Source organism: Felis catus, chromosome A3, assembly GCF_018350175.1.
Source record: "Felis catus isolate Fca126 chromosome A3, F.catus_Fca126_mat1.0, whole genome shotgun sequence".
Lineage (NCBI taxonomy): Eukaryota > Metazoa > Chordata > Mammalia > Carnivora > Felidae > Felis > Felis catus.
The window spans coordinates 114708770-114725649 of record NC_058370.1 but is presented as its reverse complement, the minus strand read 5'-3'; the positions used below and the strand labels follow the sequence as shown (position 1 = coordinate 114725649).

At 42.8% G+C, this 16880-nt stretch overlaps 1 protein-coding gene across 1 annotated transcript in view; it reads right to left on the bottom strand.

The window, feature by feature from the left end:
• SRD5A2 (steroid 5 alpha-reductase 2) overlaps positions 1-13936 on the bottom strand; it is a 37595-nt gene extending 23659 nt beyond the window's left edge. The window contains exon 1 of the mRNA XM_006930379.4: positions 13601-13936. Coding sequence (XP_006930441.1) covers positions 13601-13881 — 281 coding nt within the window. The 5' untranslated portion in view covers positions 13882-13936. The remainder of the gene's footprint in view (positions 1-13600) is intronic.
• Positions 13937-16880: the final 2944 nt, after the last annotated feature.

Here is a 16880-nt window from a genome sequence, read left to right as displayed (position 1 = left end):
CCTTGAACCACTGTTGACTCCTCTCTCTCTCTCACTCTCTCTCTGCCTCTCTCTCTCATATACCACATTAAATCTATTAACAAATCATATCAGCTCTACATTCAAAATATTTCCAGAACCTGACTGCCTCTCACCAACTCTATCAAATAGAAAAATATCAAGAAGTTCTCCAAAAGTTGGAAACTTAACAGAATACTTCCAAATAATTTATGGTTCAAAGAGTAAGCTTCAAAGGATATCAAAAACTATATTGAACTCAATGAAAATTAAAATTACAATGTATCAGAATTCATGGGACACAGCTAAATCAATGCTGAGACGGAAATTTGTTGCACTAAATGCATACAATTAGAAAAGACGAAAGGTCTCAAAGCTCCCACCTTAAGAATCTAGGAAAAAAAGATCATAATAAATTCAAAAGAGGCAGAAGAAAGGCAATAATAAAGATAAAATCAGAAATCAAGGAATTCAACATTAAAATGATAAGTGAGAGAGGAGAGGGAAGAGAGAGTTACTGACTGCTGAGCCAGGGAAGAATCTGAAGCTCACAGATGTTGTAATTTTCCTAGGACCACATGAGATGAGATTCAAATGAGGGTCCTCTGCTTCAAAATAACTCACTCATTTCCAGTTGGAAAGAGAAATTGTGATCAACATATACAACTGGGGGAAAAAATCCCAAATACCCTTCAAAAGAACCCAGGTTTGGTTTTCAGACATTTTAGTTCAAAGATCTATTACATCTATTGGAGTCATCTGTTGTATTTGCCACCCAATATTCATTCTTCCTTATTAGAGTAACTACCTTGGTTCTCCTTCCCATCTTAGCCCACAAGAGGGTTCATCCTCTTCAGGCTCCTCAGCCAATCAAAACAGGGATAGCCTTATCACTCTGGTTATTTCAGAAATTGGCATGTGACCCAACAAATCCCAATAAGGTTTTGCTTACATTTTTTTTGAGAACTGTTCTTTTCCACATGTCCTGGATCAGAGAGGATATAAGCTGTTAGATCCTACAGTTGTCTTGCCACCACTAAAGGACAGCCTTTCAGAGAACAGATCCAGAAAAGGCAGAGCCAATAGCTGGAGAGAGAAACTGAGTCTTGATGGTATCTTTAGAACCACGCATCAATCTGGACCTGAAGTCAGAATTTTTCAGTCATGAGAGTTAACAAATTCAGGTTTTATGTAAGTCCATTTGATTTTTCTGTTACTTAGAACTGAAAGAGTCCTTATTAAAGCACCATCACACTGTTCTCCTTTGAAATAAATCAAACTTTTCCAAAGATAAAGCCAGGAATGGTGAGGGTTTTTAGTTGTATTTAATCATAAAATAGAGTTGTCCCCCAATTTTTCCCTTTGGAGCAGAACCCACCAAGAGGTTCTTCTGTATGCCAAAGGGCATTGGGCCAACTAATCCTCTGAGCCCTTGGTTCACTTCCCTGAGTCCTTCCAATGAAATAATAAACACTGACAATGAATAGTCACTTGTCTGTATATACACAGGTGATACCTGCTATTGTAAATAATGGTTTTGGGTATATTAGAGAGCGGGGTATGTAGGCCAAATGCAAGGGTGACTAGACACAGAATGAGTCAGTGATGCATCCCATCCAAGCTTACATTTTTTATGGACCTTGAGTCAAATGGTGACCCCCTAGAAAAGATGTGTCCATCCCTAATCCCCAGAACTTGTGAATATCACTTTATAGCAAAAGAGTGAAGACTGTGTTATATGGCAAAAGATGTGATTAAATTAAGGATCCTGAGAAGAGAGTATCCTGGATAGTCTGGGTGTACCCTGACTGCAATCACATGTAGCCTCATACAAGAAAGGGGCAGAAAAAGAGAAGAAAGACACACAGACAAAAGGCAATGTGAAGACAGAGAACAGAGATGTGACCACAAGCCAAGGAATGTTGATAGCCACCAGAAGACGGAAGAGGTAAGAAATGGGTTTTCCAGAGGGACCACAGCGCTGCTGACACCTTGATTTCAGACTTGTGGCCTCCAGAATGGTGAGAGAAAAAAATTTCTGTTATTTCAAGCCACTCAGTTTGTGGTGATTTGTTATAGCAGCTACAGGGAAATAATAAGTCTTGTTAGAGTAATATTAGGCCATTGAGATTAATTTCAGTTCAGACATTTGGTAGGAAATACCAGCAAAGGACACCAGACAGCTAATGTTTATATAGTGCTTCCTAAGTTCCAAGTAATATTCTAGGTACTATGCACATATTAACCCATTTAGTTATTAAAGTTACCTAGAGGGCACCTGGGTGGTTCAGTTGGTTAAGCATCTGACTTCAGTTCAAGTCATGATCTCATGGTTTGTGGGTTTGAACCCCACGTCAGGCTCTGTGCTGACAGCTCAGAGCCTGGAGTTTGCTTCGGATTCTGTGTCTCCCTCTCCCTTTAACCTTCGCCTGCTCACACCCTGTCTTCCCCCCCCCCCCTCTCAAAAATAGAAAGAAAGAAAGAAAGAAAGAAAGAAAGAAAGAAAGAAAGAAAGAAAGAAAGAAAAAAGAAAGTTACCCTAGGAGATAGGTATTACTATATTATTCCATTTTACAGACAAGGAAACTGAGGCACAATGAGAACTGGTATTTAGGTACAGGTAGAGCTAGTTCCAGAGTGTATGCTCTTGATCACTTCACTCTCTAGCAGTTACTATGTGGAAAAGGAATCAATCAGGCACATGGGGATTAGTCTACATCAGAGGTTCTCACTTCTGGTTGTACTTTCAAATCACCTTTAGGCTTTAGGAACCCTAAAGGGGAAGAGTCACACTGAAGACAAATTATTCAGAATCTTCAGCATAGAATCTCGAACATCAGTAGTGCTTAAGATTTCCATCAGATGATTCTAATGTGAAGCCAAGGTTAAAAAACACTGACATAATAACCTCCAATTTGCACATTTAACTAATTTTTTCAAGTTGGCTTTGACCAGATGTTTGGCTTCTCCAAAGGCTATGCCTACACAGAGAAATTAGATTGCCAAACCTAGTAAAAGGTCTAATTCAGCAAAACCACATTGTTTTTTCCTGAAGTGGAATAGCTGACCATTTACTATTAAGAGCTGGACCATGGGGAAAATTCAATGTGAGGTCTCCCCAAAGCAAGGATCCTGAGACTTCTTGTCATCTTGCTTTGACACCCTACAAGTGAAGATAGTCAGGTTCCATTATCCACCCCTAGTAGATATCTTCTGGTTTGAATCATCTAGTGGTCATGATCCAGTAGATCTATTTTAATTGTGAAAAACATTGAAATGATTAGCTCATGAAGACTTAAAATCAATGAAGCCATTTTGAAGTTTTCTGTTTATGTTTTTTTATATCTTCATATATGTGTCCTGGTAGTGCTGGGGGCTCACTCACTCACTTCTCCCTCTTCCTGCCTCTACCTCAACAGAGAAGTTCAATCTGAACATGTAATGAACTACCAAAGTTTTAAGGAACTTGGAGGGTTCCTCTGAGTGATAGAAAGATAATCATCATACAAGAGACATACTACTATTGATCACTATTTATACCCCCAAAGATCAAAATCTGAGTATACAAATAGAATCAGATCAACCTCTTGGCCTGAGTAACTAATCAATTAATTCGAATAACTAGTTAAACTTTTTTTAAAAAAAATTTTTAAGTGTTTATTCATGTTTGAGAGAGAGAGAGAGAGAGAGAGAGAGAGAGAGAGAGAGAGAGAGAGAGAGGTGAGAGTGGGCAAGAGAGAGTGGGCAGAGAGAGAGGGAGACAGAGAAACCGAAGCAGGCTCCAGGCTCTGAGCTATTAGCACAGAGTCCAATGCAGGGCCCAAACCCATGAACTGTGAGATCATGACTTGAGCCAAAGTCAAAAGCTTAACCAACAGAGTCACCCAGGTGCCCCTAACTTATCTTTTCAAGTTGACTGTTTGAGGTGGGTTTTGGCACTGTGTAGGAACACCTGCTCAGCCATTCACTCCAACTGCTCTTGACGAAATAAGTAAATTGTAGATAGCAACATGGAGTGATTTTCAGCTTGAAGCACAAAATCCAGTAAGCTTTGCAGGCTCAGGGCAAAGTATGTAGACTGTTGGACACAAATACATCATCTCTCTAGGCTACAACTTTGTCCCCTTTATTTTTCATTGTTTGCAAAAAGAAATTTATGGTTTTCTAATTCCAGCTCTTTCGCTTTATACTGCAGCCCAGCTTTATTTTTTCTTTTTGTTTTTTTTTGTCTTGCTAGTTTTTAAATATAATTTACTGTCAAGTTAGCTAACATACAATGTATACAGTATGTTCTTATCTTCAGGAGTAGATTCCCATGATTCATCGCTTACATATGACACCCAGTGTTCATCCCAACAAGTGCCCTCCTCAATGCCCATCACCCATTTTCTTCTCTCCCCCATCACCCCCCCACCAACCCTCAGTTCGTTCTCTGTATTTAAGAGTATCTTATGGTTTGCCTCCCTCCATTTGAAACTATTTTTCCCCTTCCCTTCCCCCATGGTCTTCTATTAAGTTTCTCAAATGCCACATATGAGTGAAAACGTATGATATCTGTCTTTCTCTGACTGACTTATTTCACTTATGTAGCCCAGCCTTATAGGGCTTCTCATGCTGTTCGGAAACTGTTCTATATAGCCATGTAGCAATGAGGCCTATATAGTGCCATCATTCTGAGAACTTCTGAGAAATTTCTACCTTGATTTAAATATTGTCCTGGCACTCAGTAGCCCCGATCAAAGAGTACCATTTTTTAAAATTTTATTTATTTATTTATTTTTTAATATATGAAATTTATTGTCAAATTGGTTTCCATACAACACCCAGTGCTCATCCCAAAAGGTGCCCTCCTCAATACCCATCACCCACCCTCTCCTCCCTCCCACCCCCCATCAGCCCTCAGTTTGTTCTCAGTTTTTAACAGTCTTTTATGCTTTGGCTCTCTCCCACTCTAACCTCTTTTTTTTTTTTCCTTCCCCTCCCCCATGGGTTTCTGTTAAGTTTCTCAGGATCCACATAAGAGTGAAACCATATGGTATCTGTCTTTCTCTGTATGGCTTATTTCACTTAGCATCACCCTCTCCAGTTCCATCCACGTTGCTACAAAAGGCCATATTTCATTTTTTCTCATTGCCACATAGTATTCCATTGTGTATATAAACCACAATTTCTTTATCCATTCATCAGTTGATGGACATTTAGGCTCTTTCCATAATTTGGCTATTGTTGAGAGTGCTGCTATAAACATTGGGGTACAAGTGCCCCATGCATCAGTACTCCTGTATCCCTTGGATAAATTCCTAGCAGTGCTCTTGCTGGGTCATAGGGTAGGTCTATTTTTAATTTTCTGAGGAACCTCCACACTGCTTTCCAGAGCGGCTGCACCAATTTGCATTCCCACCAACAGTGCAAGAGGGTTCCCGTTTCTCCACATCCTCGCCAGCATCTATAGTCTCCTGATTTGTTCATTTTGGCCACTCTGACTGGCGTGAGGTGATATCTGAGTGTGGTTTTGATTTGTATTTCCCTGATGAGGAGCGACGCTGAACATCTTTTCATGTGCCTGTTGGCCATCTGGATGTCTTCTTTAGAGAAGTGTCTATAAAGAGCTCACCAAACTCCACACCCGAAAAACAAATAACCCAATGAAGAAATGGGCAGAAAACATGAATAGACACTTCTTTAAATTTTAGTTAAATCCAAGTTAGTTAACATACAGTGTAATAATGATTTCAGGATTGGAATTTAAAGATTCATCACTTACACATAATACCCAGTGCTTATCCCAACACCCATTTATAAAGGAAACCACTTTCAAGGGCAAAATGGGTGATGGACATTGAGGAGGGCACTTGTTGAGATGAGAACTGGGTGTTATATGTAAGCAATGAATCATGGGAATTTACCCCCCAAACCAAGAGCACACTGTACATGCAGTACATTAGCCAACTTGACAATAAATTATATTAAAAAAAAAAAAGAAAGGACACCACTTTCAAAAATGGATCTGCCTCAGTGCATCTCCCTCCTACATCTCCATTCCATTGTTCATGCTGATGAAAAAAGGAAAAGCCTTTTCTGAGGTCTCTGTGGCAGAATTTACCATGCGAAAGTTTCAGTCCTGACATTTATAAGCATCTGCTGCTATCTCCCACACTCTATCCCCCAACTTATAGTCATGGAGCCACGGGACTCATGAAAAGGAACCCCCCATTCTCCTATCATGCTTAGCTCTTGTAAGCTAAGCTTACAAGAGGTTTAGAAACTTGTACCATGGGACCCAAAGTCCATTAAACCTGAGAACAGAAAAAGTAATAGTTACAATGAAACAAAGGAAACTATTACAGACGGAATGTTTATGTCCCCCCAAAATTCATAGATTGAAATCTAATCCACAATGTGATGGTATTTGGAGATGGTGCCTTTGGAGGTAATTAAGTCATGAAGGTTGAGCCTTCGTGAATGGGATTAGTGCCCTTATAAAAAGAGGCAAGAGAGCTCACTCACCCTATTCCCACTATGTGAGGATACAACAGAAAGTCAGCCACCTGGAAACCAGAAAATGGCCATCAACCAAACTGAACCTTGCTAGCACCATGATCTTAGACTTCCAGCCTCCAGAACTGTGAAAAATAAATTTCTGTTGTTGATAATCCAACTCAGCTTATGGTGTTGTATTATATGAACCTGCACTAAGATCAAAACACTCAGAACAAATTGGTGGAAAGTTCAGAAACACAAACCAATGAGCTTAGCATAGTAAAACTGAGTACAAGTAGAGATCTAAAATGTAAGCCACGTTCCCCCAAATCAACTTTAATTAACTCTACTAACAGTAGTGATTGTTGCCTAAGTCTTAGGTTTATCTCTCAGTTGGTTCTGAACTTGGGTAGGAGGAGGGAGTGTCCTCTATTTAATGCACACTCAGGTACAGACAAGACATTCAGTGACAGGACTGTGTCCTCCCCAATTAGGTCTGTATCTCCCTCAATTTGCATTTTCCCACCTGCCCTAGACCTCTCAGACTGACATTGCCACCACCCAACTTTCACACCAGAAAGAATGATAGACACATAATGATGATTCTTTCTTGCCTTCCTCCTGGAGAGCAAGCACCGGGAGGTGCTTCTCTGTGTCTCCTATGGGACCTAGCATGCTTCTGAGCATGTGGAACGCTGACAAAGAATCAGAAGGCCGAGTTTAAGCCCCACGCTGCCCCTTCCTGGCCATGTGATGTCATACACATCACTTCACCAGTTTGGATCATTGTTTCCTTATCTTATTGGTTCATTTTAAGCAGCATTACGTGAGATTTAAAATGAGCAAGAAGTTCGTCCTTTCTTCAATGTGGCAAAAATGAAATGGTCAAGATCTCTTAAAGCTTGTTTACATTTTTGGCAAACAGAGCTCTATATTTTTCAGATGTGCTTATGATGTCATCCCATTTAGATGTAAACTCCAAGACTCCTCCTATTACCCACAGGGTTCATATAAAGGACTTGGAACCTAGGAATTCTCAGTAAATGATGTCACTACCAAATTCACGTTTAAATGCACCAGAAATTTTCTAGAATCTGCCCATTGCTTTGCTACAGGATTTAACAAAATTTTATTATGGTATTACCTGAAATACAATCAATTTACTGATTGTAAAGCTATGCCATTCATGGTTTTCTTAAGGAGAGGCCGGCAAAAATTAACGGTCCACAGGCCAGAGAAGGAACACAACCACATTCATTTGTGCACATATTACCTGTGGCTGCTTTCACGCTATAACTGCAGAGTAGAGTAGTTGCAGCAGAGACTATATGCCTGCCAAGCCCAAAAGAGTTACTATCTGGCGTTAACCCTCATTCTAAAGAACCCTTTAGTTACTCTTACTTGATCAAATTATGCTTCATGAATGTCCTTAACTTCTGATCAAGTGACAATAAAAATGTGGCTCATCCTGCTTTTCTTCTCAATCTGCAAGAGAAGAAACTTGTCTAGATGGTTTCCAACGTAGGCATCACTCAACACTGATTCTTAGCCAACGAGTCGTTTCCTTCATAAGGATTTTAGAGGGTTTTTTTTTTGAGTTTTTATTGTTTTATTTTACATGTAAGGACACATTTTTCTTTTTTTTAATTGAAATAGATTTATACACAGTGTTACATTAGTTTCAGGTGTACAACATAGCGATTTGACAAATTTATATATTATTCTATGTTCACCACAAGAATAGCCACCATCTGTCACGATACAATGTGATTATACCAACATTGACTATATTCCCTGTGGTGTACCGTTCACCCCGGTGACTTATTCATTCCATTACTGAAAGCCTCTATTTTCCATTCCCCTTCACCCATTTTGCCCATTCTCCTCATCCCCTCCCCTCTGGCAACCATCAGTGTGTTTCCTGCATGAGGTTGGATTACTTCTGAATATTTGAGACATCAGCACTGCTTGTGCGATTGGAGAAGCATTGGCAAGGCACATCCGGAGATTCGAGTCCCAGCCCCCTCTTTGCCCCTAATTCTTGGTGCTTTATTTCTGTAAAATGAGGATGCTGGATGAAGTTTCCTTAGAGAAGATAATCATGATCCAGTGTGTAAAGTGTCTCACAGAAGGCCACACTGGCTGCTATGAAAGCCCAAGGAATGGTATCACCCCTGGATTTACAGAGAAGGGACTCAGAGAAAGCTTCTTGAAGGAAGTGATCCCTGATCTGAGTTTTGAAGAATAAGGGAGAATTCATGCTTCTGGAGAATGAACTGACCCATTGAAGCAAAAATGCATCTTATGGAAGCCATCATTTTATTTGGCTAATTGGGAAATGTCATCTGTTTCAACATCTAAACCCCAGGAAAGATCTAAATTTAAACAGACTCTAAAGTGCACACTATGCTGTGCTTCTGGATGGATACATGTCAGGAAAAGTCACACTGCAAAGCAACTTTTCACAATATAGTCACCTTTTTTGTGAAAAGAGCCTTCTTTTCCTTTTTCAGCTAGATACCAAAGTCACATCCAAGTCTTTTTTTTTTTTTTAATTTTTTTTTCAACGTTTATTTATTTTGGGGACAGAGAGAGACAGAGCATGAACGGGGGAGGGGCAGAGAGAGAGGGAGACACAGAATCGGAAACAGGCTCCAGGCTCTGAGCCATCAGCCCAGAGCCCGACGCGGGGCTCAAACTCACGGACCGCGAGATCGTGACCTGGCTGAAGTCGGACGCTTAACCGACTGCGCCACCCAGGCGCCCCAGACATCCAAGTCTTGAAAAAGACATCAACTACCACAGGCATAGGTGGCATAATGATCATTGAACAGGACACAAAGTCTTCTCTGGAAACATGAGGATTAAACAGAGTGTGAGCAAAGGATCATTCCAGGGCTGTAGGCAAGGTCAAGAGAGATAACTCTGACTTCAAAATAACTTTGGCAGTGGGATTAGGCAACATGCTTACACAGCAATCTTTTCCTGTGGCTAGACTATCTAAACATCCACAACAATAGATTCCAAAGGGAGGAGAGCTGTCTCATTTGACCGAGCCATGCAATCTCAGCAGTAATTTCTAAGTATTCACTTGCTCTCCTACAATCCTGACTGCCTGTACTAATGTCAGAGGTAGAATCCATTCACACATTCAACAGATTTAGTGAGTACCAACTATCTACTGGCACTTTTCTATACACTGGGGACACAGTCATGAACAAATAAGACAAAAATCCTTGCCCCTGTGGAACTTACATTCTAGCATATCCCCTTTGTAAGGAGAAAAGTGAAGAGTTTCAACTTCTATTCAATAGGACATATTGCTGTTCTGAATAGTCCTGAAGGGACAGTTTGCAAAAGATTCTAAGCCACACTTGAGCCAGCATTCCTCCTGAGCCCCTGTCCCTTCATCCTAGTTTCCGTGTCACAGCAATTTACAGAACAGAGTAAAGTCAAGGAAGCCTGATGCTTTCTCCTGAATGTACCCTTATTATCAAGCTACATAACTCCTAAAGCCTCAGCCCAATATGTTCATAGCCTTTGAACCACCTCTGGGAATCTTGACTGACAAAACACTCCTACGTTCTGAAAAGAAGGTAGGTTGCAAAGACATGATTCATAGATTTAACCCCTGCAAAAAAAGGAGGGGGGCAAATTGAATGTCCAACTATAAATTAACAGATAGGTAAATTATTGTTTTACATGAGATGAAATCACAAGCAGCCATTAAGATTATATTTACAAAGATTCTATGATAATGTGGGAAAACACTTATTATAAAATGTTAGGTTATCAAGCAGAACAAAACCTATTTATATTCAATATAGCAAGCCTGTGTAAAAATCTACTAATAAAAATAAAAGTCTTGCTAGAAATGTTCCAAAATATTAACCACTGATATACTTAGGTGTGGAAATTATGGGTGTTTTTCTACTTTTTGTATTTTCTGTTTTTTCCTTAGTGAACATTTATTATTTTCAGAATAAAAAAATATTAATTGTAAGTCTAAGTAGGTCTTTAAAAGGTAGGGGGTGCCTGGGTGGCGCAGTCGGTTGGGCGTCCGACTTCAGCCAGGTCACGATCTCGCGGTCCGGGAGTTCGAGCCCCGCGTCAGGCTCTGGGCTGATGGCTCAGAGCCTGGAGCCTGTTTCCGATTCTGTGTCTCCCTCTCTCTCTCTGCCCCTCCCCTGTTCATGCTCTGTCTCTCTCTGTCCCAAAAATAAATAAACGTTGAAAAAAAAAAAAAAGGTAAAGACAAGGCAGCAAGAACAAGCATAGAAGAGTTTATCATGGTAGCAAAGAACCTGACATCTGAATTCAAACTCTCTGGGTCTGAGCCGTGGCTCCCCGTGTTACTGTGTGGCCTTGGGCAAATGATTTAACCTTTTCTTCCCCCAGTTTCTCACTTGCAAAATGGGGGTGAAAATAGTGCTGATCTACATACGTTGGATGAGGATTAGTAGATAATCCACAAAGAGTGTTCAGCAGAGTATAACACCTCATACACACTCAAAATGACAGCAGATCCAGTACTCTAGTGGCCTCGAAGAAAGAGCTCACACAAGGGGAAGGTGAGCAAATATCACATCTTCATGCCTCAGGAACAACTAACTCAGAGCTGTGCTTTCAGTGGGCAATTTTCCCTCCATCAGAATCCATCTCCAAATCCTTTACTTTTATTTTAAAAATTTCCCCTGAGATACAGGAGTGCTGATGCATAGGGCCACATGTACCCCAATGTTTATAGCAGCACTTTCAACAAGAGCCAAATTATGGAAAGCCTAAATGTCCATCAACTGACAAATGGATAAAGAAGATGTGGTTTATACACACAATGGAATACTACTTGGCAATGAGAAAGAATGAAAACTGACTATTTGCAGCAACATGGATGGAACTAGAGGTATTATGCTAAATAAGTCAGTCAGAGAAAGACAGATACCATATGTTTTCACTCATATGTGGATCCTGAGAAACTCAACAGAAAACCAGGGGGGTAGGAGGAGAGAGAAAAAAGTTACAGAGAGGGAAGGAGGCAAACCATAAGAGACACTTAAATATTGTGAAACAAACTGAGGGCTGAATGGGGGTGGGAGAGAGGGTAAAGTGGGTGATGGGCATTGAGGAGTGCACCTGTTGGGATGAGCACTGAGTGTTGTATGGAAATCAATTTGACAATAAATTATATTAAAAATGAATAAAATAAATAAAATAAAATAAAATAAAATAAAATAAAATAAAATAAAATAAAATAAAATAAAAAAGATTTCCCGTGAAAAAGATGGACAGTACATCGATACTCATTTTATGGGTAATTACTTCCTTGGTTTTTTTTTTTTTCTTTTTTAATGTACTGGTCATCATTTATTGTGCAAAGTGACTTTTAATTTTAAAAACAAGTCTAAAAATTATGTTAATAGGACTGTTAGAGAACACCAATCATTACTTTAAGATGAAATGACCTCAAAAAAATACTGTCTATGGTGCTGACAGTTGTTAATTTGAAGATAAAAGCCATTGTTGTAGAAGCATACTTTTTGCTCAAATGTCAATTCCAAAAACAGTGAAATCAAAAGATCGTCTCTTATCCGTTTGGTTTTTTTTTTTTTTTCCAGTACACATGAAATCATTTAAATCTGGGCAAAATGACACGGTTGTTTATTAAACCTGCACCTTGACCACAACAGACTTTTTGTAAATATTTGCACAAGGGACACCCATTTCTGTAATTTTAAATCTTAGTTCTTGTTGCTTGCCAATCCTCATCTTTTTAAAAGAATGAGAATTCACTTTCAATTGTATAAATATTAAATCTTGACCAATGATAAAAGATCCAGAGGATAAGATAGGTTAACATTTGTCTGTCTACAAACTCCTGCTCCAAAAAATGAGGCGTCCTTATGGAAAAGGATTGTGCCTTTCAGTTTCCAGAGGCATTCTTTATCCTAAATTCTAATCTAAACTTCCTTCATCTTTTGACTCCAGAAATGATCTACTCAAAATTAGTCTGTGCTTGTGTTCAACTTCTTGATTTGGTTTGGCAACTTTTCTCTGCCATGGACTTTGTTTTCGTCTTGCATGGACTTTGTGCCTGCTTAACGTGGTGAAAACATCTTGAACGGTGGAGTTTCGCTCACTTAAGAGTTTCATTGAAACGGTGGAATTGCATTGACTTAGATTTGAATCTGGCCAGGCATTAGCTGCATCGTCTTCCTGGAGTCCCTTAACCTTTACTCAGCATCGGCTTCTTTGTCTGCATAGTGGCATAATTAATTACAGATCTCGCCAGGTTACAATGGGGCTGGAAGAGACACCAGATGCTAAATGACAGGACGCCACAGGCAACTTACTCAGGTGCTCCTTCCCTCCCCAGGGAGTCTTTTTTGAGGGTCTGCAGTCAGTGTCCGAATCCCCGAAGCCTCTGGTTTCGGTCCCATCTTTCCTTAGACCGGAAGGCAAAGTTGTCCCGAATTTGGGATTCTTAATTTAGAAGAACATTTGAGCTCTAAATTAACTTCGACTCATTCACGCTTATGTCCCAGGGTAACTGAGCAGGTAGATGAGTTGGTGGCGAGCGCAGCCCCTTAGGGCTGAGAAGTGGAGTTCCCGCTCGGGCCAGGGGGTTCCCACACGTTCTCTCTCCCATCGTGGAAGTCCGGGTCAGGCTCTGCCCACCTCCCTCCTCAGACCCACAAAGGTGAAGTTATGGGTCCCTCCGAGCACGGCCTCCTCCGGGAGATGCCAATACGTAGACTCACTCACGATCTCAGGACCAGCCCGCCCCCCACCCTCCAAAGGAAAAGTGAAGGGGGACTGAAACGGAGTGGGGGGGGGGGGTTGCGGTGAGCCGCCACAGGTGACCGAGCGCGCGCGCGGAGGGAACGGTGGGTGCCCGCAGCTCTGCCCAGCCTGAGCTTGCCAGCCCACCTCCCGCCCGCCGGACCTGCCTCCCCGCGGCAGCCGGAGGGCCCCAAGCCAGCCCGAGGGGCTCGCGGGGCCGGGGCAGTGTCCCGCGACGGCTCCTCGCCTGGCCCGCGCCCCGCCGGGTGCTCCCCTCGAGCCGGGCTCCGCGCTCCCTCGGCGCTCGCTCCTGGACGCCGCACCCGCAGCAAGCAAACGCTACCTGTAGAAGTAATGTCCGCAGAAGAGGCCCAGAAGCACGGTGGCCGGAGGGCCGAAGAGAGCACGCGGCTGCCGGGCGAGGATCCCCGCAGGCACGGCGAAGGATGGCAACTCCTGCAGGAACCAGGCTGCGCGGGCTGGCAGGCGAGCAGCGGCGGGCATTGCGCGCTCCGAGTACTTCCCGTAGCCGGAGGGCTCCGCCAGGTACAGGACCAAAGCCCCCAGGGCGGCCAGGGCGGCGCTGCCCGCCAGCACCGGGCTCTGCTGGCAGGGAACCCGCATCGCACCTCGTTCCCCGCCGGTGGCCGCAGCCCACGCAGAAGACAGCGCGGTCTCACTGCCCCTTTATGGGGCGCGAGACGCCACCCTGCGTCCGCCCCTTCTGCTTTGGCCCCCGCCCCTCCATCCTGCTTTCTGCTTGGCGCAGCCAGCCCTGGCTCGGCTCAGCATCCATGCCCTTTTCGCACGGCTGGCGCTTGGGGAGGCAGCCGGGGAGCAGGCGAGGACGAAGGGATCCCCCACCGGACACCGCCTGGGACTAGCCCTCGTCCGCGCCTCCGCCCGTGCGCCCACCCTCCCCACCATCTGCCACTGGCCTCCCCTTTAGATTGCTCTTCGAAGACCTGTTCCTTACCCATCACCCTCTGATGCTGCCGCTCCTAACACCAGGAAATCAGAAGAGAAAACCACAGGAGGATTTAGCTGGGGTCGTGCTCCCGTCCCAACACACTTCTGTTCCGCAGCCACGCATCACCTCCATCCTCAGACCATCCCAGGATCTCTCGAACCCCTCCACTTCCCTACGCGCCTACACTCCCTGTCCGTTCCCACCCAACCCTGCACCCATCTTCCGACCCCGGGCTGATTTCCAGGCACTTCCCGAGCCCGTGAGCCCTTCTGCGCCGGGGCTCGGGCGCTCCTTAGCTACTCTCATTGTCAGAGTCCCCTCTGCCCGCACCACGCCCCCAGGGCCTTCATTCCTTCGCGGTTTCTCTCTGCTTTGCTGGGTGCACCCCTCGGTCAACGAGGCGCACGTCCACTGAGCACCGACGCATAAGCAAGGATTGCGGCCGGGAGTAATGATCCATCCACTAGGTCCGCCCTAGCTTCTCCGCCACCCCAGGACCCCTGGAGTCTGCCCGGACTCCAGTTAAAGTCTAGGGCTTCTGCGATGGGACGCCCTCTCCCCACTCCTGGAGTGGATGAGTCGGGCTCCATATGGTGGTGCCACTGGAGATGCTACTGTGCTCTGAACATCCAGACGTGGTTCTTTCTTCCTTCTGTTTTCCACCCTCCTCTCATCCTTCACCCCACTTCGTTCATTATCTATTTCTTCTACCTGCTCAGATTTAGTATCTGGAACCTCTTTGGCTGCCCTCCTTCTATGTTTTGTGCCCCCCTTTTAATGTCTTCTGTCTTTCTTTGACTTGGCTTCCTCCAGGTTGGCCTTCTCCTCCCAAGTGCTGTTGACCTCATGCCTCCATTTTCTTGTCCCACCCCAATAGGGATTACTCTATCCCTATTAATTTTCCCCTCTGGTCCCTATGTCAGGCTCTCCTTTCCTTGGCTCTTTCTTCATCCTTCTCTCTTCATTCTTCACCCTTCACTGCTTCTCAGGAGCCCCAGTCAGTATTCCCCCATCCATTTCTTCCCTGTTCTACTGTCTGTTCCATGAAAGGCACACGGTCCCATCTGCCCAATTTAAAGGGTGTTTCCTGACACCTGGGACACTTTCCAAATTTGATGAGAATCCCATCTTACAGATCTAAGAACCCTGATAAACTCTAAGCAAGAAGAACACACACCTCCAACTCACAGCCAGCAATCAAATTGCTGGCAACCAGTGATAAAGAGGAAAATCTTTAAACCAGCCAGGAAAAAAAAAAAGACCTAGAGGGACAAAGGTAATAAGTACAACAGATTTCTCAGATACTATGCAAGCCAGAAGAAAATGGGATAATGCAATTAACGTCCTGAAAAAGAATTTTTATCAACCAAGAATTTCACATCTAATTAAAATAGCCTTCAAAAATGGAAGTGAGATTGGTTTCCAGACATGATAGACTAAGATTCTTCTAGACAGACAGACAGACAGACACACAGACACACACACACACACACACGCACACAGCAGAAAGTGATGACAAAACCTGGGAGGAAAGAAATCTGCTTGAAGTTACTACAGAGTGAACAGCAGCAAACATGCTCAAGGGGAAATCACCTTCACATGGAGGAGGGACATGGACAGCTATGGCCATAAGTTCCTATTTTTTGACACTTTTAGCCTGGGCTAAATGCAGTCTGAATAATGCACACAGCAGCGACAAAGACACATGTGAAAAAAACCTACCAGAGTCCTAAAACAGGAAGAGCCAGAGAGGGCAATCCCCCAATTCTGTCTACACATATCGCTGGATGACTCCTTAACAGCACATTATAGAAGAGACTCAAAGCAACTCTGCTCTGACAAAAGTTCTGAACAACACAAGAAGTTCAATCCCAGCCAAGGAAATCACCAGCTAAAACAAATGAAATATTCATAAGAGAAAAAGAATATAACCCATCATCTCTACTATTTAATATGCATAATGTCCAAAATTACCTGACATAGGAAGAATCAATTCAATGAAACACATTCTCGAGAGAAATAAAAATCAATCAAATCCAATATTACAGTGAACCAACCTTAGAATTAGTAGACAAGTATTTTAAAGTAGCTATTATAATTGTAATAGTTTGTTAGGGCTGCTATACCAAGTATCATGGTGGCTTAAACAACAGAAGTGTATTGCCTCACAGTTCTGGAGGCTAGAAGTCTAAGATCAAGGTGTCAGCAAGGTTAGTTCCTCTGAGGGCAGTGAACTGTTACATGCCTCTTTTCTAGTTTCTGGTGATTCACTGGAACTCTTTGGCATTCCTTGGCATGTAGAAACTTCATTCCAATCTCTGCCTGACTCTTCACATAGGCTGCACCCTGTGTGTTTTTATCTGTGTCCAAATTTCTCCTTTTTATAAGGATACCAGTCATATTGGATTAAAGGCCAACCCTACTCCAGTATGATCTTATCTTAACTAATTATATCTTCCATGATCCTATTTCCAAATATGATCATATTGTTATGTACTTGGGTTAGAGTTCAACATAGAAGTTTTGAAGGAGACACAATTCAACCAACAGCAGTAATTAACCTCAGTAAAGTATAAAACAAAACATATCTTCAGTGCATGAAATCACAGTGTAGAAATGGGAAATAGTGAGATATTGAAATGATTTTTCAGGG